Here is a 24737-nt window from a genome sequence, read left to right on the forward strand (position 1 = left end):
AAACAAAAAAGAAATAGAACGCCACAGAAACCAGTAGAAAGAAGCATATTAAAAATAATAAAAAAGTAGAAGATAAGAAATGATCTAATCAGACAAAAAACAAAAATAAAAGATGCGCTGACGAACGCATTGGAACTAAACTGGCAATGGTCCGGTCATAACTATCACAACTTACACACAAGAGATGGACGATACATATCAAGTATAGTAGATTAATTAAAATCAATATTTGTTTATTCTATTTCTCTATCTATTATTTGGCATGGTCATTTGGTCTTTGTAAAATGTAAACACGCAAATCAATTTTCATTTGTATTTGTGTGTGCGTTTTCAATTTGTTTTTCTCTGTTATTGCTATTTAAGCGACAATTAACAGAGAGAGTTACTATAAGTAAAATGAAATGAAAAATATTAGACTACCTAAATGTCAATCAAATTATTACTCCAATATAATGTAGTAACAATTATTTATTGTTGGAATCGGTGTCCTCCCGCCGCGGATCTGGGCACCTATTACGAAAATCGAAATACGTAGTTTCGGTCCGAAACGAAAGAACGACGAACTTCGATTTAAATCACATTACCAAAGTACTTCGGATCCGTATAGTGCGGACGTAATTCGTTTCGGAACTATAGACATAAAAAAATTGTACAAAGATGATATGAATGTACATACTTATATTACCGGTAAATCGTGCCAAAACCGATAACAAATTAGAAATTTACAAATAAGTTTTTCGTTATGTTAACATGTATTTAAATAATGGAATTGCTTTATATTCCGTTTAAGTTATCTATTTAAAAAATAATCCTATTTTACTGCAAGAAAATATGCTTTATTAGTTAAATTAAATTTGACGTATCATGTCATCTATTGCATTATATTTTTATTTAGTCTGTGGTAGTTTAACATACTTTCGCGGTTTTTTAGTTTAAATTTTTTCAGAAGTAAAGTGAAAGTTATATATATGCGAATAAGTATTATTTAGAATAGAATAGAAACATTTATAGTGGCTTTATTAGTATAATCTCTTCACAAAGTTTTTCAAATAAAGTATGATTATGGCGATAATTCATAACAATTTAGGGAATCAACCATCGGGAATTTGTTTATTTAATAAATATTGCCGGAGTCGACGTCGCTCTCTTGCTCTTTCAAGGTTTTCTTCGTACAAGAAGACCTCTTCGTACATTAAAAAACGTGCCATTTTATAATAAAATAAATATGTTTTATCTAAAACGAAACATATAAGTCTGTCGTTAAAAGTGACGTTGTTGTTACGACCATAACAATGTCAAACAACGAAAACGTATGTGTCGAGTGAATTTAGGAATAAGCTAAACGAAAGACAAAATGTCTAATCTCGAACTTCGTTTCGATCTTCGGATTCGAAACACTTTCGTAATAGAAAAATGTACGATCCGTCAACCGAAACTTCGTATTTCGATTTTCGTAATAGGGCTCCAGTTCTCGCCTCGTAACGTTGCTCGTGCAACACAAGCACATCTCACCTATGTACAAAATATTACATTTGAATTTGGAATTCGTCATTTTTACATGATTGTTCATTGAGATTTCTCATTTTGGCGCCAATACATTGTACAATATTTTGCAATATTAAAATGAAGTGGGGTGATAAAGAGAACCGAATCGCTGTGATTGCAGTACACAAAGTAGGTATCCAGCCCAATGCAATCTTAAAACTCTCCATACGCTTCGTATTAGTAAAATGTTTGTGTCCCGGCCTGTTAATAGGTACAATACGACTTTTTCTGTAGTGACAAAAAAAGAACGAACACTACGTGGACCGCCGTTCGTACAAAAAAAGGTGGTCAAAGCAATAAGAGAAAGATTTCGAAGAAATTCTGTCCGACAGCAAGAGATTTTATCTCGGGAGATGAAGATAGAACCATGTCGCGTATTTTAAAATATCACTTATGTCTTGCAGCCTGTCACCAGCAAGACTCGGCGCCAATGGAGACCTCTTAGAATAAGCTCTTTATATTTTAATTTGTTTTATATTTATGTATTAAAGTAACACACTGTAAAAGTAATAAATGTTATTTGCAATAGATTTTTTTCTTTTCTTTATTTCGGTAGATATTTATGGAAAGACTAGATATAGACTAGATATATAATCATGAAGCGTCACTGATGGTGGTAACTTTTCAATTACTGTGTCGATTTAAATTTAGGGCCCAAACATCCCATCCCCTTTTTAGGGTCATCAGTGCAACTCAATAATAGACTGTAGCGGCTAGCATCTAGAAAGACCTAAAATATTGTAAAGTGCATAACATTATGAAAGTTACATTATTACCTACATGTTCTGTAGTTCCTCGTGTGTCGATTAGGATTGCAATAAATAAAGTTCATATCAGCTTTTCTCGAAGCATGTTTATCATTTTGAATTATTATGCTTTTTGTTTCTCGCGTCATTAGGAACGTAATAAATTAATTTATTATCAGCTTCTAGAAGGATCAGGACATATACCTATGATATAGGGTAGACCGGGGAACCGGATCATTTTTTGAGAATATTATAATCATACTAAAGTGTAACATAACTTCTATTGTCCAAATTGTAAACAGTCATAATCTAGATAAATTTCAAAACTTCAATCGTTTCTAAATTCTCCAAAATATTGATTAAAAACTTGAAAGACAGAAATATCCGAATCGCCCCGATTTTACTCGTATTTCGCCCCGGGGCGAAAGGCATCATACATGATATATATAATTCAAAATTCAAATTCAAAAACACTTTATTCATGTAGGTCACAAAAATGACACTTATGAATGTCAAAAAAAAATATATAAATATTGTTTCTTATTGAATTTACCGCTACTTCGTAAAGGGTTGAGCTAATGAGAAGAAGTAGCAAGAAACTCATTGCCACTCTTTTAAGTCAAGATTTACATTTTAGTTGTTTTACTAATCATTTCAATTACAATATATGCAAAGTGACGCAACAAAAATACTCAAAAGTCAAAAACTGAAAGGCTTACATGAGTAAGTCAAAAAAAGAATAAAAAGTAAATTAATACTTATAAACACAAGAGTTATTGAGTATAGTAGATGCATCAATCCACCCATACCGTAAATAAATAGAGGCATTATATTATATATTACCCTTTTATATTTTTATAGAATTATATATTTATAGTACCCTTTTGTATACAACTTTTTCTTTAGCACTGATTTGTATTCATTTAAAGGTAAGTTCTGAATATCAATAGGGACCTTATTATAAAAACGTATACACAGACCTCTGAATAAAGTTGTGACTTTTTGGAGTCGACTTACATGAACAGCAAGCCTATCCCTATTTCTAGTATTGACATTATGAGTGTCACTAATTTTTTTAAAGGAATTTATATTTTTTTTACATAAACAAGGTTTTCATATATGTATTGCGATGTCAAAGTCAAAACTTTTATTTCCTTAAATTTTTCCCTTAGTGACATATATTATTAGCTTTAAATAATGAATGATAAAATAACAATATTTGAGTAATAAATAATGAGATCAATATTAATAAGTAGCAAATAAATCATATATATTCCGGGCTTTTTTCTCTCCCTGATTTTGTCTTCAAATTAATCCAACACTCTGATGGTGTTAGAATGAATCTTTCTGAGCAGTAAATACAATGCCAATTCTGAACATTCTTTCCAATTCCGAAGATGAACGTTTGATTATTATCCCAGACGTTTTCTTTCTCTTCTTTACGTTTTCTTCGTTTTTTGTCTGTCAGTTAAGTTCCTTAGCTATTTTTCAAAATGTCTAATCGTACTCTGAGGCGATGTCAAATGCAACATTTATTTTATAGTTTTAAAGCATTTCCTAGTTGTGGCCGGCGGTGTCTTGAAACACCTTTCAAGATGCCTTTCATGGAAGATTTTTTTTAATAACCCCATTAATGCTGAGTGATCGGTCTGAATCAGATTGTTGTGAACTAGTGGATGGCAACGGCTGTGTATCTAGTTCTGACTGTATTGGTTCACCACTTATGAATTTAGTATTTTTTTTTGCACTTGTTGTTATCTCGTGGATTTCACTTGGGCTCCACAATGTCTGATTTATCATCAACGATAAACTTATGGTCAGCTAGCGCATTTGCATTAAATGGAAACATTCCAGTCTTTTCGAACCCTTTAACAGCAATCAACAGTAGCACCCTGGTTCCAAGCCTGTTTAAAAATTCCTCCGAAAGCTTCCTCCGTGATCCCTTGATTTGGATGTGCATGTTGCCATGATGTAGCTTGTGGTGATAATAGAATTTCAACTACTTAAAAAACGATACATCGAGTGGTTGTAGTGATGAGACGTGTGTGGAGGAAAAAGAATAAGCAAAATTTTTAGAGAGTTACATAGATCTATCTACCACTGAGAAACTGGTGTAAGACGCGTGTCGTTTAAGACTTTTGATACAAATATTTCACAGCTTAACCAATGATGTTGTGCTTAAAAATCAAGATGTCTTCTAAAACAGACCTCTTCCTTATCAATATTTATAAAGCTCTACAATTCTTAGAACAATACAAATAATTGATAAGTACGTACCTTACATGAGCGCCAAAATTATAACACACACAAACATTCGACTCGCTGGCGAACAGTGCTGACCACAGAACACTATCACTCTAACGAGGTGCTTACAAGTACTTCGTGTTTTATTTTGACTTATAGTTGGTGTACTAGTCAAAACAAAACACTACCGACGCGGACGGCGGAAGGTGTGCGATGAAAGGGGGTCGTGGGACGCGAGTCGCTTGCGTTCCATGTCAACGCTTTAATCAAAATATTAACGAACTCCTTATTTGGATCAACTTGCCTCGGTCTACCCTGTCACTCATTTTTGAATTATGCGTATTATTTGCACGTCAATAGGAATGTAATTAATTAAGTTATTATCAGCTTTTCTAGAAGGAACTGTATCAGTTTGAGTTATGGTTATTGTTTCTCTCGAAAGTAATCAAGAATGTAGTTAATTATGTTGCTATCAGCTTTTCTCCAAGGTCTTGAAGTTTTCGCAACTTATTTAGAATAATATAAATCTTTTAAGTGTAGGGAGGAAATAATATTCATTCTTTTCTATCAACATACCTGTTTAGTTTCATGGTGATGATTCCGTATTTCCGTTGTCATCATCCCTCGATGAGCTTTCAAGACTATACAGTATAAAATCCATTGTGTAGATCGTGTGCACTCTTCAAACATCGCCGTCAACTGAGCTTGCCAATTCTCATCTTAATATATATAAATCTCGTGTTTGTCCTCAATGGACTCCTAAACTAATGAACGGATTTTAATGGGGATTACTTCATGGAGTGGAGCAAAGTCCAACTTGAGAGATAGGATAGTTTTTATTTTGATTTGGGACCCATAATTATTTTTATTTTCAATATTTGTTTTGTATGGACATATTTTCTATGAGAGAATTTAGTGACGCACGGTTTGACAGTTCCGCTGTGAAACAATTTCATTATAACAACAGGCAGCATTTTTTACGAAATAATTCTCGATGTTTTGAAATATTATCGGCAAATTTCCCATAAAACAGTATTTTTTTATTATCTACAGAACAACGTCTGTCGGGTCAGCTAGTATACTATAAATAATTGCGATTATATCGCGTAATGTGAACGCCATGCTATAAATATAGTATAGCATTAGGTTCTTGTTTGAAATACTATATATCACATTACACACGTATAGCGTAGTCTGAAAAGAGCTTTATTTCATTTTCATTTCAAAATTCTTAATACAGAAATGTACAGCGTTATTTGTTAAACATTAAACATGCACTTATGCAAATTTGAGGCTATGAAGAAAAGTAACGCCTATTGAAGTATTAACGCCGCTCAGGATTCTTGAAAAACCCCAAAAATTCTGAGTGGCACTACAACTGCGCTCGTCACCTTGACTCATAAGATGTTATGTCTCATTTGCCCACTAATTTCACTAGCTACGGCGCCCTTCAGACCGAAACACACGAATACTTACACATGACTGCTTCACGGCAAAAATAGGCGCCGTTGTGGTACCCCTAATCTAGTCGCCATCCTGTGCAAAGGAGCCTCCCACTGGTATATACTATAGTCACATGTACTCAAAACAAATTGAGACAATAACAGTTTGGGCTTATTAAAATTATTAAAATGCGTGCAAAAAGTTAGAGACATGTTAAAGAGTTTGTTGCGCCCAGTATTCTCAGGTCTGAGGCATTCTTTTTGGAATGGGTGGTAGTTTTTGACTTTAGATAAGTGGTGTCACATCCTATTTTGAATAAAAATAATTGTAGTTTTGTGCATAATATTGCCTCTTTTCTTTACATTGTAATGTATTATGTATTATTAGGTATAGATACCCGTATACCTAAGTGATTTATTAGGCAACAAAAAATACCCATTTTAAATAACAGGATAGTAGAAAACTAAATAAATATTATTTTTCATAACTTAGTATGTTTGATGTCTGTATTTTTTTTTTATTTCTTGAGACAAGTTTGACTACCAATCCACAACAAATTGGGAGTGTTGACGTAACTAATTCGATAATTTTTATTTTATTTTAAATTTAGTTTGTCTCAAAATATTAAGAAGAATCTTTAAATCCTTGTAGACTAAATTAGAAATAATAAAAACCTCAGCGGTGTTTACTGCAAAGAAACCATTGTATATTTTTTATTCATCTATATATATAAAAATGAATTGCTGTTCGTTAGTCTCGCTAAAACTCGAGAACGGCTGGACCGATTTGGCTAATTTTGGTCTTGGATTATTTGTGGAAGTCCAGCGAAGGTTTAAACGGTGAAAAAATAGGAAAATGCTGCTTAATTATATAAAAACAACAAATTTGTTTTTCCTTTGATGTGTCCATACATAATTTCTATGAGAGAATTTATTGACGCACGGTTTGACAGTTCTGCTGTGAAACAATTTCATTACGACAGCAGGGTGCATATTTTACGAAATAATTTTTGATGTTATGATATATTATTGACAAATTCATATAAAAATATTATTTTATTTATTATATACAGAACAACGTCTGTCGGGTCAGCTAGTTAATTAAATAAAAATATAAATTAAACATTGAAAAAAGTTTAAAAAACGAACAATTTTATGAACATTTTGATCCTGATGCTAAAACTGGAAACATTAGTGACATTGATAAATTAATGTCAATTAAGTAAATTAATAATGAAACTTAACGCATTAATGTCGCATTAGTCTCTGTATATATTTACTCACGCACTTTATCTGTTACATTGTATCTAGTACAATAAATAATAGAGCATCCAGAACTTTTGTTTTATATCAGTTGTGTTCTGACCTCTTGCTCTTTTGAACGTTATCTTTATAATTGTGGCGCATTAAACATCATGTTGTTCTCGTGGGTTGTGGTTTTGTTATGTGCTGTGAGTATTATTAAATAATTTAATTATAATTTATTTATTAGTAATTAGCTTGGGTTAGCCTTTATAATAGAATTTTTATGATGCGTGTAAATAAATTACCTCCTAAACCTAGTTGTAATCAGATTATTCGGAATAAAAATAATATACATATAAAAGAAATTTCAGTTTTTGTAGAAGTTCAGCGTTTTACAATTAAAATAAATTATTAATTCTTTAAATTACAATATAAAATTATCAAATCATACAGTTTTGGTTGAAGTTATTTCAGTATCGGACGACGTTCGGCGTTTTTTTTAAACTTCAATATTTATAAATTTTTTGTAATATCAAACTATACTTAATACAAAATTATTAAGTAGGTTAATTACATTTTTGGTCGAGGTTCGGCGTTAATTAAATTAATTTTTTTATTTTATTTTAATTTAATTAAATAATGAAGTAAAAACAGTTTTGTCGAGGTTATTATAAATATAGAGTTTTGTAATTAAAATAGATATTAGATTTTTTTAAGTTTTAACTAAATTAATTTACAATATAAGGTTCGGCGGTTTTTAATTGGATAGTTATGATCGTACAATCAAAAACACCTTATTTTAAGAATTTTGTTAAAATTATTTCTACAGAATTTTCTCTGCTTATATCTTGTGAATATAATGGTCTGAATGCCATCTGTCAGGTTTAGAAGTTACTTGGTTAAATCTAGAATAAATAAAAGGATAAAGTCATTTATTTTCTCAAAATTGATTCCTTTAGAATTATTTTTGATGTAATTTCTAAAGCTACCACCGTTTCGGAAACAAACGGAGCTCCGAAAGAGAAGAAGCGGCGCAAGAAACTCTCCCAGCATTCTCTTTTTGCACTCTTTAATAAAATATACAATATTGTACAGTCATTGTCATTGCTATAAAATCATCATAATCTAGTCCCAAGCTGCCCGCCTAGATATTAGCTCAGTTTTAATAAAACATTCAATTCAAATTCAAATATTTTTATTCAAAATAGGATGTTAAAAAACTACCACCCATTCCAAAGAGAATGCCTCAGACCTGAGAAGAATGGGCGCAACAAACTCAGCGGGCTTTTCTTTTCATCAAAGAATATGTTTACAAAGTAATATTGTACAATTAAACTTATTATTTAATAGCCTGAGGGCGGTCACTCCATTCCCAATAAGATTATTCTTATTCTATTTCTATTCAAGGCAGGTCTACTCTTGACCTAGCTAAAGCTGAACTATTGACCAATAAATTGATAATATTTTATTTGTTGTAGGTCCATGCACAAGCTGGGTTCGGAAGGTCTTATCTAGGCGATTCACGCTTGGTAAGTGGAGTGTAACCAACGCGTAACGTCTAACACGCATCACTTGAGGCATGTCATTCAATTATATCGACTCTGTTTGGATTTTAACATTCAACGCTGGTCAGGAAGCTATGTCACTATGGTAGAAAAGGATCTGCGCTCGATCTTCTGATCTCATATTTAAAGAATAGAATTCAGAATTTTACGTCGATGTGAATGACAGGCTGATCTCCTGGGATCGGTATGGGGGTCCCACAAGGATCTATTCTTTGACCGTTCCTCTTCCTAATTTACATAAATGATCCACCTAACCTTGTGGAAAAAAACACAACGAAGTAATGTTGAATTATTCAATAGATGGACTACTGGAAGCGCAATGGCTTCAGCTTAACACACGGATCAGTCTAGCGTATTTTTGGAGGCGAACTCCCCATTTTCATCGTGTGCTATTATTTCATTATCATAATCACTTTAGATTTAAGCATTATCATTAGAAAAAAGAAAACTTATCACAATAAACCTCCTCCGTCGATTTCAGTGTCGCGAATGGACCTGTTTGACCGGAAAACTGAACCTAACAGATAACATGCCTCCTAAGGACAAATACTTGAATACGATGACGTCCTCACTACCGGAAGAATGGAAGGTTGTTGGAGAGAATGCGGTTGAAACTTGTTATGAAAACCGAACTCTGAAGTATACCAATACATGTCCTGGGCAAGCCCTGATGTACTGTTTTATCGATCAACTAATTCGGGTAAGTCAATAACCATAATCTTAGAGTAGAGGGATACAAAATATGTATGAGGAATATAAAATGATCGCACGGTCGGAACTATGAACCGTAATCATAAAAAAAAACATGTGTGGAAGTGCACACATGGTACAAGTGAAATATTCAAATATTTTGGCTTCAAGATAATTAGACGAATGTAAAATTTAGGGAAGAGGATAATGCAGGTTTTAGTATTTATCATAGTAATACAAAGTTTGACAATTACTTTGCGTTTTATTCGTATCTATTACATATATTTATTCAGACTCACACGACTGGAGGGGGAATGAAACATAGCACAAAAAGAACCACGAATATAAGAAACTTCCTATCCCATTTTCTCCAACGTTAAATCTTATGAATTTATGTGTCTCTTTTGACTGCCGTCTTTTCGTTTCATTGACTTTCATATCACAACGATGCTAAAGAAGTAAAAACTTCAAAAATATATAATTCATCTAAATAAATCAATTTCCCATAATATCAATTCGGAGCAACTTGTAAGCAATCTAGTAGCCCCGCGCTAGCGTTAGCGAGAAAAGACGAATACCGAATCATCTTCGTGGTTCTTGTGCTCGACGTTCTTGACTACGACATATAGATTTCAAAATTTAAAGTCATTTAGTTTTATTATTATTTAATTGTGTTTTTCATAATTTTTACACAAAGACCATTTAGTTTTATAATATATAAAAAAATTATACAGTATTATCATATCGTGATGGTAAGCTTAATTAATTAATGTAGTTACTGTTTTTTAACTTATATCTTTTATAACGTAATAATTATATATTGTACTGTTTGTTTCCCTTAAAAATCTTATAAATAAATAATAAATATCAGACACGTTCAACCGATAACAGAATTTGTGTCAGTTCAAGACAGACGGGCAGAGCCTATAAGTATTCACAGGGACAGATTTGTAAACAACAATCTGTCCCGGTAACAGATATTTTGTTGTTAACAGAACTGTCCCGCTAACAGTTATTCTTTTGTTTACAGAACTGTCCCGACAACAGACACAGGAAGGCCGACAAGTGTGCTTATCTGAGATCCTATGGCGGATCTAAGGCGTTGTTCATTCAAAGGTACCGTATTTAATATTGATATTATCGATCAAGAATATTTACTATCGAACTACGTAAAATATTACCAAAGCCTTTATTTATTTCAATCGGCTTTACTGACGGTTCATCGGTGTTGGTACCGACTAGTTTCGGACCATTCGGAGGTCCTTTATCAGAGTGAAGTGTGCTCACGATAACTCCCGTCTCACACTACGGATTTGCGCTCGTAGCGCGCGACCCTACAGAGCAGGGGGCGCGGGGTGCGTATGTGGTGCTCGTAATCTGCCAGGTTCCAGACCCACTCACCCTGTTGAAGAACCTTGGAATGGTCCGAAACTAGTCGGTACCAACCCAATATAAAGTTAGTAATAGAGATATTTCTTGAGAACGAAAGTCTTAAATAATATGATTTATAAAGTCATACAAAAACTGCGTGGTTTATATATTTTAAGCAAACGGCTCTATTGTAATTGCAGATACGTTTATAAAATTTTGTCTGATTATAGCTCGTCCGCGCCAGTTGGTCCATTTGCAATGATATAATGAAGTGTACTATGTCGAAGAGTAGTGGGGCAAAAAAATGTAATGTCACGGGTACACTATAGTGATATTTTAAGGGAAGTGATATATCAACAATTTTAATGGTCGTTCGTTAGTTTATGAGGCCGTCTCTGGTGGTGGTGGTGTTTCTTGTATTTACTGTATAGTCATTATTTTTTAGTTATGCATTAGGTAACCCAAGCGCTTGCAGTTGTTTCGGTCAACGGATCAGCAAGCTATCCAACGCGGCAGCGCTGCCAGTATTCTTGGGAAACTTCCACGTAACAATAATTTTAATTTAATGTCATGTATTGCGAATACATTAATATAATAAAAATAATAAAAATGTAATTTAAATGACAACTTCACTGCTGTTATTTGAAATAGATGTACATTGACAAAAGATAGATATTTTAACTCCACCGTCATTTAAAGGGCCAAGTTATCTATTTATTTACAACATAAAGGATTTTTAATATTGATACACCTAGGCAATGACAGGTTAGCTAATTACGTAATAACTTAAGGACCGTTAAATTGGGACTGAATAAATTGACCGACTTAAATGGATCTCACAACTTTTTATGGTGGAAGAACTAAGTTTTGAGACTTTGTTTTTTACAATCTATGTTTTTGATGGCATATCTTCCTGATAAAAGTATGAGGGGTGTCCCTGACAATTGGTGGAATTTGGTTGAGCATTTAACGTGAAACAAACAGACAAACCCATTTATAAAAATATTAGAAAGGTCACTGTTTCATGTTAAATATCTAGCTATTTATTTGGTCTTTGAATAGTTTTGGGGTTATGTATAACAGTTCCTGAAGATGCCTCGTGTAGAAGAGTAATACGTTGAAGTGGTTTTGTGAAACTTAGCGAAATTAATACTAAGGGTCATAATTTTAATAATATTTTAAATAACAATGGATTTCTGCAAAATACCGCATCTTATTAATTATAATAAGAATAACCTAAATTATATTTATTTAATATTTTACAGCATATTCAAGGATTATGAAAACAATTTACCAGAAGGAGAGGTGCCTCGATGGTTTTATCAAACCGTAAGTACCTAATAATAAACTAAAAAAAAATAAAGATCTGATAACTCTATTTGATAATAAAAGAATATTCAATAATATACTTTTTTTTACTGATCATCAAAAAAAAAAAAATTATCTAGTAGTAACATATCATCTGGACCGACTTATGCCGAGTTGGCTAAAAAACTAACGCCTTACTACAGTAGACATTATGTACCTTACGCCGAATAAAATTATAATGTCTACGTTGTCTTTTGTTTAAACGATAAAACAATAAAAGACTCATTATTGTGCAGCCCTTTTAGTTCAAAATGTTAATTCTAGATATAAGTTAATTCTTTAATGTGTAAGCATTACCGTATTTCAGTCTGAAGGGCGCCGTAGCTAGTGAAATTACTGGGCAAATGAGACTTAACATCTTATGTCTCAAGGTAACGAGCGCAGTTGTAGTGCCGCTCAGAATATTTGGGTTTTCTCAAGAATCCTGAGCGGCACCGCATTGAAATGGGCAGGGCGTATCAATTACCATCAGCTGAACGTCCTGCTCGTCTCGTCCCTTATTTTCACACAAAAATAATTTGATTGATTTCTCAATTTTATATTTTATTTTTTAGTCCAACCGAACAAGCTTGCTCATGAGTTCCTTGTCCCAAGCCTGCCAAAACCTTCCTTCTATTCTCTCTTCTAAAACTCTTCCTTCCTGTCCTTCTCGCTGCAAAATTGCCTCTGCACGTCATCCTCCCTTATAGCACCTGCTTATAGTATCAGCTATTGATTGGAGATAGTTACATTATAACAAAAAAATTTATACATTTCAGAAATTCAATCGAAAATGCTGTGACCTGCCAAAGTTAATAAGCGACGCAGTAATGTCAGAGTGTGGGATAAAAAAGCTGTTGCATGATCACGTACATACCCTGGAGACGGATGCACCCTACATTAGTGCTATGAACAGCAACGTATGTGCTAATCTACTAAACTCTAGAGTCTAGACAATATGAATGAATAAAATGACTGGTGACTGTAATTAAACCGGTAATCACACCCCTCAACGCGTAACATTACAAATACACACAAGTTAGCAGACTGGGATAGGTTGCGGTCCTTTTTTGAATCCTACCCTTGGGGCAAGGTTTGTTTCCCTTCGGATGATCCTAGTGCCTGCGCCGTTGAAGTAGCCGATGTGATACTACAGGGCATGGATATTTTATACCAAGCTCTGTAGTACCGATCGGTGGCAGATCACAGCTCTGGCTCGATTCGCCAGTTAAAGCAGCATGTGACTGCAAAAAACAGACTTATGGAACTTGGGATGTGGCTCCGAGCATAAAGGATCTGAACTGCAAAGTTCTAAAGAGGAAATATAACCGTGCCTCCAGATTTTTAAGCGGCAAATCGCCCGTTTGAAATCGATTTTCTGTAGATATAGGTTTGTTCAAATTTTGCCTCGAACGCACATTGCACATATAATGGACTTAAATTTTATTTGTACGTTCTCCAGGATAGCGACAAACACTTTCTCAGACATTCACAGGATAAGGATCAATTGTATTTGTCGAACGCACATTCTAACCATGGCGCGCGAACAACGCTAGACACACTGCGGGCTCGAAATCCAACAGAAGAACAGGTAAATATCAAAGAGTTGCGATTTTGTGTTAGTCATTGATAAAAAACCTCAAGGTTGCCAAAACAAATGGTTTACGAGTAAATGACAATACATAATGACTTTTATTGAAGCGAAGAAGTGATCCAAATGGTTTTTATCCTGTTATATTTATGGCCGTAAATTAGTAACGGAAGGACTAGATATGCCACTCTATGATAAGAAGAATCGTTGACGCTACATGGCGGCGAAATTAATGAGGTTTGTCCGCACCTTGATGGGACTACACACGAGCACAATACGCAAAATTGTAGGTATTACTACTAGTGTCCCCTACACAAGCATCTATTTATCATCGAGAGAGCTGCCGAGATTTGTGCAAAGGAGGCATGGACGCAGAAGAACGTAGCACGTGGCAAAATGGGAATAGAGCTAGACTTCTGGAATGGTCTGGGTTAGTTGGTTTAAGAAGACCAATAGCGAGGCCAAGTGCGTAAACAACCCAGTCAAACCAACCAACTAACATTTACCTGATTCGTAACTGTGTTCGCAACCCATGAGAGCACAAAACCACATTTACAACTCGTTCCGTTTCATGACGTGTTGGAGACCGGTATGCAATTCTAGTGCCGCTCAGAATTTTTGAGTTTTTCAAGAATCCTGAGCGGCACTCCATTGTAATGGGTAGAGCGTATCAATTACCATCAGCTGAACGTCCTGCTCGTCTCGTCCCTTATTTTCATAAGAAAATACCGGTAGGTGGCGAGTACAACCATACCGTACCTCATTGTTGCATCGTTGAGCCATAATATAAGTAATAGACCAGTAGTGTTACTGAAACTTATACCTGGAAATTTATACCTACGTCTAGGCTGAGCGGTAGGATTGCTACATACAAAAAATTGACGACGCGAACGGCACAGCGCAGCAAATTTAACTCGAACAGCGACCAGTCTCGGCAGATGACGCACGGCGTGGCATTTAATAGTTTTGTCTTCCCAAGATTGCTTAGCGGCCGTATAAATCATGTGAATGTGTACGTGCGTCGATTCTGAATTCTGATATGAATTCTAGTATGAAGTTAAAATACTGTACTATTACTGTATTGTGGTTGAGCCGCGGAGTTGACTCACTACAAACACACTGATATATGATCATACTTCATTCCACTGCTACTAACATTTTGTCTGCGACGAAATTCATACAACTTTGCTATTACACAATAAAACATAAATCAAGCAGAGTAATAGATGGAATAATCCTCCATATCAAAGAATACTCGACTCGTTTTTTTTTAAATTCGGCATTTGATAAACGTTAGTAAACGTAACGCCATATTTTGTATTTCCATTACCTATTTGTAGGCTAAATTAAGATTTGAAATTAAAAAGATTATATTACTTTAAAAAAGGAGTCAAAGCTTATTCTTATGTTTAATGTTTTAGGGACCGGATCCTCTTGACTGTTGTGATCTGAGCGGTTTCATTGAACAACCGTGGCGTTCGGAGTGCCAGTTCCAGTTGTCGTGGGATGTTCGGAACAGACTTGGTATCGTGAATACGACAGAGAAAGTGACCACAACAGAGAAACCTAGAGAAATACGATCGAATGACGTGCGAATGGTGCCTCTTTCAGTGAGTATTTTTTTAATTACAATTGAATTTCTTCTCAGGCGATACGTGATAGCTTGTATGACAATTCTCTTGGAAAAGACATTTCCTCTTCAAGACTGTTCTGATCTGTAGCACCCGATCGCGGTCGGGTTTGTGGTTATACCGCTATCAGTCGCCAGAGCCTCGTTATCTAGCAGTCACAAAAGCAACACGGAAGTCTTGCTGGACTAGCATCTGCAGCACGAGTAAATTACCTTATTAATTATTTCTTGCCTCGCACAGCCACTTTGTGGAATCAACTACCGGCGGCGGTCTTACCGAACAGATACGACTTAGGGACCTTCAAGAAAGAAGCATAGCATCCACCTTAAAGGCCGGCAACGCATTTCTTGACACACCTATTGTTGCGGATGTCCATGGGCGGTTGCCTCACCTCTCCCCATGCCGTGAGCCTCTTGCCCGTTTGCCCCCTCTCATATATAAAAAAAACCTATCTCGAACAATTTTCTCATCTTATCTCTACGTGTCTATTGAAGGTAACATAGTTGCATACTTATTTTGTCTCGTTACGCCAAAAGTAGGTAAAAACGCTATTTTTTACGAATGGGTGGTATTTTATGGGCCTTAGGAAGCTCACTGTCGCTCAGAGGGAAATTCAGAGAACCATGCTCGGAGTTTCCCTGCGAAATCGAATCAGAAGTGAGGTCATCCGTAGGAGAACCAAAGTCACCGACATAGCCAGTTGCGAAACTGAAGTGGTACTGGGCAAGGCACACAGCTCGACGGACAGATAGTCGTTATGGCAGTCAAGTCCTCGAATGGCGACCACGTACCGAAAGACGGAGGCCAACCGATCGATGGACCGACGATCTGGTCAAGAACGCTGGAATAGGTTGGATGAGGGCAGAGCAGGACCGAACATCATGGCGATCTTTGGGGGAGGCCTTTGTCTAGCAATGGACGTCTTTCGGCTGAAATGATGATGATGGTATTTTTCTGTTCGAATAGGTTGATATTTCTAATATTGAGATGAGGTCATGTTCATTCAAATTCAAATACTTTTATTCGAAACAGGTATTACAAGCGCTTAGTGAACACCAAAGTCTTATACCGCCAGAGCCGAGTAGAAACTCATCGGGCTTCTTTTGTTTTTAATAATATTGGATTGCAATTAAATCTATTCAAAAGGTCATAATTATCGGATTCCACGTTTATATCGGGAACGTTTAATATAAAAAGCTCGCAGTTTCGCGGAGAGGCTCTTTCAGATAATGAACTGCAATAATGAAGTCCTAGAGGTGTTCAAGGGCTTCATATTCAGGGACCTCGCTGATCAATCCATTTGATTAATTTCCACTTAGATAGTCGTTTTAATAAGACGTATATTTATTTAATTCGTGTTGTGTTTGTTTCTGAATTTTATCAAACCTATTAAGAATATTTACTTAAATATTTCTAATATAAACTTATTAATCCATTTATTTTTTTCTAGTGTGAGAAAGAGACATGCATATTCCGAAAATTAAACGTTATTAAGGAGTCAGGAGATATAGATATAGTGGCAATGAGTAAAGTTCTGGACAACATGACAGAGTCACACCCGGAGTGGACCAAGGCTAAGGGAAGGGTTATTACACAGTGTTTGGCGAATTCGAGAAACATAGAGAGATCCGAATGTCCTTTAAATGATATTCTGGGATGTGTATTCGATGTTCTCACAGAAGTAAGTTTAAACAATGCACTGATTTAATTAATTGATTGATGAGTTCATTAAAATTTTTTAGTGGGCTAGATTATGGGTACTAACAACGGCGCGTATTTTTGCCGTGAAGCAGTAATGTGTAAGAATTATTGTGTTTCAGTCTGAACGGCACCGTAGCTAGTGAAATTACTGGGCAAACGAGACTTAACATTTTATGTCTTAAGGCAAAGAGTAAGCAGAAAACATGCAAACATGGTGTTTTTAGACAAGTTTTGTGGTGAAAGTATAGCATTTCGAGCTATGAACTCTACTTAATCCTGTTACACATATCCTTAAGTCTTATTTGTAGGTTGCTAATACTTGCTGTTGGTTATAGTTGACACTGCCGAGCCTTTATGAACTACCACTTTTCTTTGAAGTTAAACAAGTTTTTTAACATGGCGTGACGCATTTTTTTGGTACTTCTCTCAGAAAAGTTATTCTTATAGCTTGTACTTTTTTGTGTAGGTTCATTTGTTCAGATTAGTAGTGAATAACGAGGATTGTAAGCATATAAACTGTTTTCCACGCAAGAATTTTGAAAATATTGGCTTTGTTACATTGATGGCGGGCCGGCAGCCGTGAACTCATATCGCTCAAGGTCGGTGGCATTTAGTGTCGCCTTAAGGTAAAGAGCGCAATTGTAGTGCCACTCAAAACTTTTGGGTTTTTCAAGAATCCTGAACGGCTCTGCATTGTAATGAGTAGGGCGTATTAATTACCATCAGCTGAACGTCATGGCGTGGTGGTGGGTGATTCTGATTTGAAATTTATTAAAGAAAATAAAATGTTTTTACATTAACTAATTAATTATTCTGTTTCAGAATTGCCCACATGTGACAGTGGATGACCCTTGCAAGTAAGTACCTACTAAAAAATATATTACTTTTATAAATTTATTGAGGTAGTCTTTTAAGACATTAAGGTAAGGTGATCACCCCACCTTATAATATAAAGCGCTGTAGATCAAGCCAAGTTTTCCAGTCCTGGGGTGGTACAAATACTGTAAGCTAAACTTTGAATCCGTATTTCACAGCCTTTAGAATTGTGAGTTGCAGTTTGATGCTCTGTCGGAATTTATTTATTTAACTTTCTTAATAACTTGGATGAGCTCGAGTAACAAAGCAATTATCCATACGACGGAAAATATGTTATATTCCAGACACTTGCCTTAAGTGTACGTACGTCTTCTTCTTCTTCATACGGGCGCTTTCCGCAACTCGACGTCATATGCGCCTATTTTGCGTGCGAGGGTGGTAGAGGCTACTCCATCCAGCCAAGCTCCTCCAAGAAGTCACCCAACTTCTTAACGTCTCGGAAGACTTCACCAAGAGCGCCTAGTGACCCCAGGTGCTTCGCCCTGTAGTTTGCCACCTCACTGCGTTGCAGCAGAACGTGAGCGGCTGTTTCTTCTGCCCCCAGCCAACCTCTGCATAGAGGGCTGTCCGTGACACCTATATTAAAGAGATGCCTGTTAAAATTGCCGTGACCTGTGGCCGCACATAATATTAATTTTAGTCGACACCGATTAAGTTGTAAGATTTCCCTGGTGAAACGCAAGTCGGCGCAAGGTAAAGCTGCTTTGGCTTGCCTGCACTCCTCAAGGATATCCCTGTATTGTTGATGTAGTGCTTTTATCTTTTGATTTAAGTGTTTCCTGAACCAACTATGTGGCAGAGGCAGGAAAGGCTCTGGTCCAACCGTTTCGTATACGTACGTCAATTTGACGAATAGAGATTCTTAAGTTCTATACCCGAAGGGAAATCTTATTATTAAATCTCTGCTAAATGGAAAATAGGCATTTTGTTCGGACCTATGACCCACTAGCGACCAGTAACGACACTAGTCGGAGTTTGTTAAAGACTTGTGAGCAGCTTGTTCTTTACGCCCTCGCCCGCGGCTCGGTTTGCAACCCACAGCCTAGTGTATAGTGAGCAAATTAGCTCACTTGTATTATAATATACTTTTATTTAATGTTGCAGACATAAGAACACCGAAAATCTAAACATTACTTGCCAGATCAGTACAACAAAGTATAGCCCGGTTAGTAACACATATTAATTAATTGTTATGTTGTATATCGTGACACTATTCTTGCGATTATTTTAATATGTTTTGCGTATTTACTGATTGTTAATTATAACTATAATTATTTTCTGAACCTTTAAAAATTGGGTTTGTTAATAATTTTAGTTTTCTCAATATTTTCAGCCAAATTGCTATTTCAAAAGCTCTCTTAGATATTTTTAATATAATAATAATAATAAAGTATTCATAACCATAATCCCTTCTCACTCTTAATTCACCCGATAAGTCATTCTTATCGCCTTATATTGGAACACGTGAATTGCAATAGCCATACAAACTTCTATCGCTGGTAAGCTATACGTCGTTCCATTGACAGACAGCTTGTACGGATAAGGTGAGTTACCATCGATAAGTTTATTGGGACAGAAAAGTCAACGATAGTTACGATTTTTATCTCAAGTAAGAGATAGACTGAATATTGGGAACGGCCGTAAGAAAAAAGCGATTCACTCGATTGTATGGGACGTGCACGGTGCAGTCATTGATAGGTTGCACATGACGTCTATAACCTTGTTAAAAATGAAGATCCACTACGTTTTAAGCAACTGTTCGCTTTTAAACTTAGGCGGATAATACTTCGTTGCCATTCGCCATACTGTAATTGCTACAATTTCAAAATTATGTCAAATCCCTGCACGGTTCATACTAAACTAAATTACAAAAAGAATCCGCCATCTTTGATTGATACTATATTTACTTAAATATTTTTTTAGAAACAACGCCGGAGCCTATGTCCGATTCCTAACTTAGTGTCAAACGAGGTATTATCACAGTGTGAAGCGGAATCTGTCTACATACTAGAACAAGTGCCACAGAATGTACAAACGAAAACATCCAAGTGGAAAATTCAACGTCTCAATGTGAGTACTTTGAACCGTACACTACCTAACCACCCGATTTTTTTTATATAAACATACTACAAAGCTACGGAACGAGCTTCCTTGTGCGGTGTTAATGGGACGATACAACATGGATACCTTCAAAATACGCGTACACCTTCCTCAAATGCCGGTAACGCTCCTGTGCTTCCTCTGGTGTTGCAAGAAATATGGGCGGCGGTGATCACTTAACACCAGGTGACCCGTACGCTCGTTTGCCCTTCTTTACCATAAAAAAATATAAGAGGGGAAAACGGCCAAGAGGCACACGTAATGGTAAATTGTTAGGCAACTTAAGGCAAGTCATATTGGTTCGGAAAAAATACAGTACGTAATTGATTCCACTAAATGGCTTTGTGAAGTAAGAAATTTCAACCCGAACAACTCCTTTGAGAACAACCCGTGATATTTTTTTTATGACAACAGGGGATGAGACGAGCAGGACGATCAGCTGATGGTAATTGGTACGCCCTACCCATTACAATGTAGTGGCAAAAATTCTGAACGGCACTACAATTGCTTTCGTCTACTTGAGATATAAGATTATTATGTCTCATTTGCCCAGTAATTTCACTAGCTACGGCGCCCTTCAGACCGAATTACAATAATCCTCACACATTCTGGTTCACGGCAGTAATAGGCGCCGTTTTGGTACCCATAATCTAGCCAGCATCCTGTGCAAGGGAGACTCCCACTGGTATATATGCGGTAAAAGATGCAGAGAGAACTGACATCTCTACGCAACGACAAAAAATTAAGCCAATTAGAGATGACTTGATCTTCTATTATTACTACTATATAGATGGTTACTTTTAATTAGTTAATATTTTTATGTATATTCTTTTTGTTTCACTCAAAAACAAACAATAATAAATAAATAATGTAAATTGTAAACTGATCTGTGATCACATATTATTACTTTAATGTTTCGAACTCAGATTGACATTTAATAGAGTTGTCAACTTAGAAACTTCAGAAATTGACAACTCAACTTGTTTACTCAGTCTACGCAATAATTACTATATAATAATTATCTTTAAGGCGACGTCACCAAATGGCCCAACAGAAGACCAGCGCTGGTTTTCAAACCAGCAAATATGCTGAGTTGGGACCACTTTGTGACGTATAGAAAATAATATGTCTCAATTTTGTTTTATGTTTTATTGTACTATCGTCATGAATAAACTTTTTCTTTCTTCGGTCAAATGGAAGAAGCTGGTACTGGGGAGCGCCCGCGTAGAGTTGAGAAAAGTATTCCATGTGAGGCCGAATTTGCGCCTCACATAGTTGCAGGCGGTGGCTGATAATGGCGAGATAAATATAGATTAGTCAATGTGTACTTTAAGTATTGGTTAGCTAATGTAATATTCAAACTACTGAGGAGCTAGTTCCAAGCGTGGCTGACTAGCTGTTACGACTTGTCAATTAAAATCGGTTATGTACAGTAAAAATAGATTCACTTTCCTTTTCTATTTTTATTTATAATGTCTATAACCTCAATTTCACTGTCGTCCTTTTCTTTAAGAAGCTGTTCGTATTGTACCTTGTATTTTCTTAGCTCCACGAGGGTTACTTGGAGCTGTTCCTCAGTTTAGCGGGCTTTGTTTCCTCGGGTCATCAATTGTGTAACAGCTGACGGATCACGGGAGACGCACAATAACTAAAGTTATATAAAGTAATCCACACTAACACTTGTTTATATATACACTGAGTCTTAATAATGTTATATTTTACTTTAATTGAACAAATATTTACGTTAGATTACGGGTCGCGGCGGAAGGACACCGATTCCAAAAACTACAATAATCGTAACTAGAATTAAATTAATTAATTAGATTGTATAAAAATACGTAATTATTTTTATAATTTTTAGTGCATATTATATCTATTGTTTTCGAATAGTGTTTTTGAAGTCCGTTGTTTTTTGTTTTTTTTTTTCAACTAACAATTTGTCTAAATATGTGTAGATATACCAGATTTTTCAATGCAGCAATGAGCGCTTTGCAATTTGATTACAGACAGAAATTCTGCCACAGATCGCTTCTTCTCTCTTCTTTCTTCGTGATCTTCTCTCTTGCATACCCTGTTTGTCTATACGCTAGTATCTATCGTTGGTACTTACAGCTGATATTATAATAAATAAAATGTTAAATATGCTTTCAGTGTTACGATCTCACACCTCCCACAACGTGTATACTTAACAAAATGAATGTACTCAACAAGTATGGATTTGTAGATTACTTCAGAATGAAGCAATTAATTTATTCCTACAGCGAATCGCCATTTACCGAGTTATACTTTAGTGTATTTCTAAATCTGCCCTTGTATCCGAAACAATGTTCCTCGCCGAAGAAACTTCTGAATTTGATCGATTTTATGTTGATGGTAAGTCAATTTACTAATATGCAAAATTGGGGTTGAGCAGGTTATCAGTTGTAATGTAGATCCTGTAGATGGAGCCACAACCTGTGAGTTGAACAAGACATGCCAAGATTTACGAACGGTGCGTCACTCGAACGGTTGGCTGCGTTGGTAAGAGCGCTCGGATGGAACCCGAGAAGTTGCGGGATCGAGTCCCGCATCGTTCATTTTGATTTTAAATTTAATTTGTATTAAATATAATTAATCTCAGAAGTGAGGGATACCACTTTAAAAATAAAAAAATGTGTTTGAAAAAGCGACATCTCAATTCAATTCCTAATATGCAGGGCAGCAATTATAATTGAGGTTGAGCAGGTTATCTGTAAAGTAGTATAACTGTAAAGTAGATCCTGTAGATGGAGCCACAAGCTGAGAGTTGAACAAGACATACCAAGATTTATGAACCATGCGAACGGTTAGCTCAGTTGTTAAGTGCGCTCGGACGGAAACCCGAAAGGTCGCGGATTCGAGTCCCGCATTGTTCATAAATTTTGGTTACAAATTTTATATTATTCAAAGCATTTTTCATTGAATAAAGTAATAATCGAGCGGCTTACGTGATGGCAATTGCTCACCGTAGTCCATTCTCTGAAAAGAGTTGTCAATCTTATTGGTACCGAGTTTAAAATGGGTTTCAAACTCTAGTCTAGTCTATTTTGAAGCCTAGTTTAGAAAATTATGCAACATGAAGCAGTGGAATGAACTTCCTTTCGCGGTGTTTCCGGGATGACACGACATGGGTACCTTCAAAAAAAGCGTGTACACCTTCCTTCAAGGCTCCTGTGATTCTTCTGGTGTTGCAAGAGATTGTGGGCGGCGGTGATCACTTAACACCAGGTGACCCGTACGCTCGTTTGTCCTCCTTTTCCATAAAAAAACATGAGATTAAATATTATAATACTTTATTTTAATCAGGTTTCAGATAATTTACATTTTCTTTTCAGCTTAATTCGTTTTGATATGGAAGTTCCAATGTCATTTAACTGCCGTTTTCTATAACGTATCTCTAGTTACGGATATATTGCTATCACCGTTTAATGACAAGATCTTATCTATATGGATAGAAGTAACTATGGAGTTATGTCACATTTAGTTATAGTACAATGCTATCTGTCGATAGGTTATTGAAATGTATGAAAAGTAAGGATAAAAGTTAAACTAAGGATAGAGAAGTTATTGAAAGTGGCCGATAATTATCATTCTTTTTTATGCCACCCATTTATTGACATTATACCTTACAGACGTGCCCAGCCTCCAGAAAGAAAGATACCGAGACATGCCGCATGATATTCGACGAAATAAACTCTGCGATCCCTAAGGACTTGGAGAAGAGTAAATTAGAAGCAGTATTTAACAATCTACTTTCATACAAAGACACAACGACAGCGACACCGACACCAAAAACCTTTTTCAAAACAAATAAACCTTTTAACTTTGGACTTCTAGATTCGAAAAATGCACCGCCAGTTGACATTATCGATGTAAAACCAAGAGATAAGCCATTGGTAGTTTTACCGGTTTATCAAAGAATGCATAAAAGTATAGAATACCCATTAAACTCTTTGCACAATGATGGCGTCTTCAGATCCAATGCTTAGATTTTTTGGTGTTGTAAAATTGCAGTCGAAACTAATGGACCTTTTTATTTTTTTATTTTAACTCATATATAATATTTAAGGAATATTTTAATTAGGTGCCTACTTTTACCTGGGAAAATCTCAGGCCACGATTCCAAAGTAACACCTGATGGGGTAAAAACTAATATAACTAGTCAAACTCAGTGTTGGGAAGTCGAAACGAGGAGGAGAGATATTCTTATACCAGTAGATTATATCAATTGTAATGCCTACTGCTCGGCAAAGTAGAGTAAGTGTATTGTTGAAGTATTAGTATACTTCCACATTATATCAATATTTAATCATTTTATTTCATTTAACTATATTACAATATATTCTTGAGACAATGTATAAATTCATCTGTTTCGAAAAATAAAGGATTTTAAAATAAACCGTAGTTTGTTTATACACGATAACTATATGATAAATTCGTATTAACGATGCCTAACCTAATATTTTCTTGTTGTTTATACAATATCATGGGTGATCGCGCCTTGTATATAAACATTATGAAAGATATCAATGGGATATTAATTATGATTTAATTTAGAAGTATGCTGAATTTCATCAATTGTTTCATGTCCAAAATGAGTAATGAAAGAATGGCTATAGACTACG

General features: G+C 35.5%; 1 protein-coding gene across 2 annotated transcripts; it reads left to right on the forward strand.

Annotated features, from left to right (window-relative positions):
- Nucleotides 1-7346: 7346 nt before the first annotated feature.
- On the forward strand, nt 7347-24511 carry LOC126975057 (uncharacterized). Of its 2 annotated transcripts, XM_050822857.1 has the most exons (14): nt 7347-7428; nt 8701-8751; nt 9269-9487; nt 10508-10593; nt 12114-12177; nt 12975-13115; nt 13658-13786; nt 15208-15396; nt 16868-17098; nt 17941-17975; nt 19099-19159; nt 19918-20064; nt 22246-22467; nt 23745-24511. In XM_050822857.1, exons 1-14 carry the CDS (start codon nt 7393-7395, stop codon nt 24099-24101), a joined length of 1968 nt encoding a protein of 655 aa, XP_050678814.1. In that variant the 5' UTR covers nt 7347-7392; the 3' UTR covers nt 24102-24511. The 2 variants fall into 2 exon arrangements, with proteins under 2 accessions (XP_050678814.1, XP_050678815.1); XM_050822858.1 differs by lacking the exon at nt 13658-13786.
- The last annotated feature ends 226 nt before the right edge of the window (nt 24512-24737 follow it).

This window comes from Leptidea sinapis, chromosome 34 (assembly GCF_905404315.1).
Source record: "Leptidea sinapis chromosome 34, ilLepSina1.1, whole genome shotgun sequence".
Classification (NCBI taxonomy): Eukaryota; Metazoa; Arthropoda; class Insecta; order Lepidoptera; family Pieridae; genus Leptidea; species Leptidea sinapis.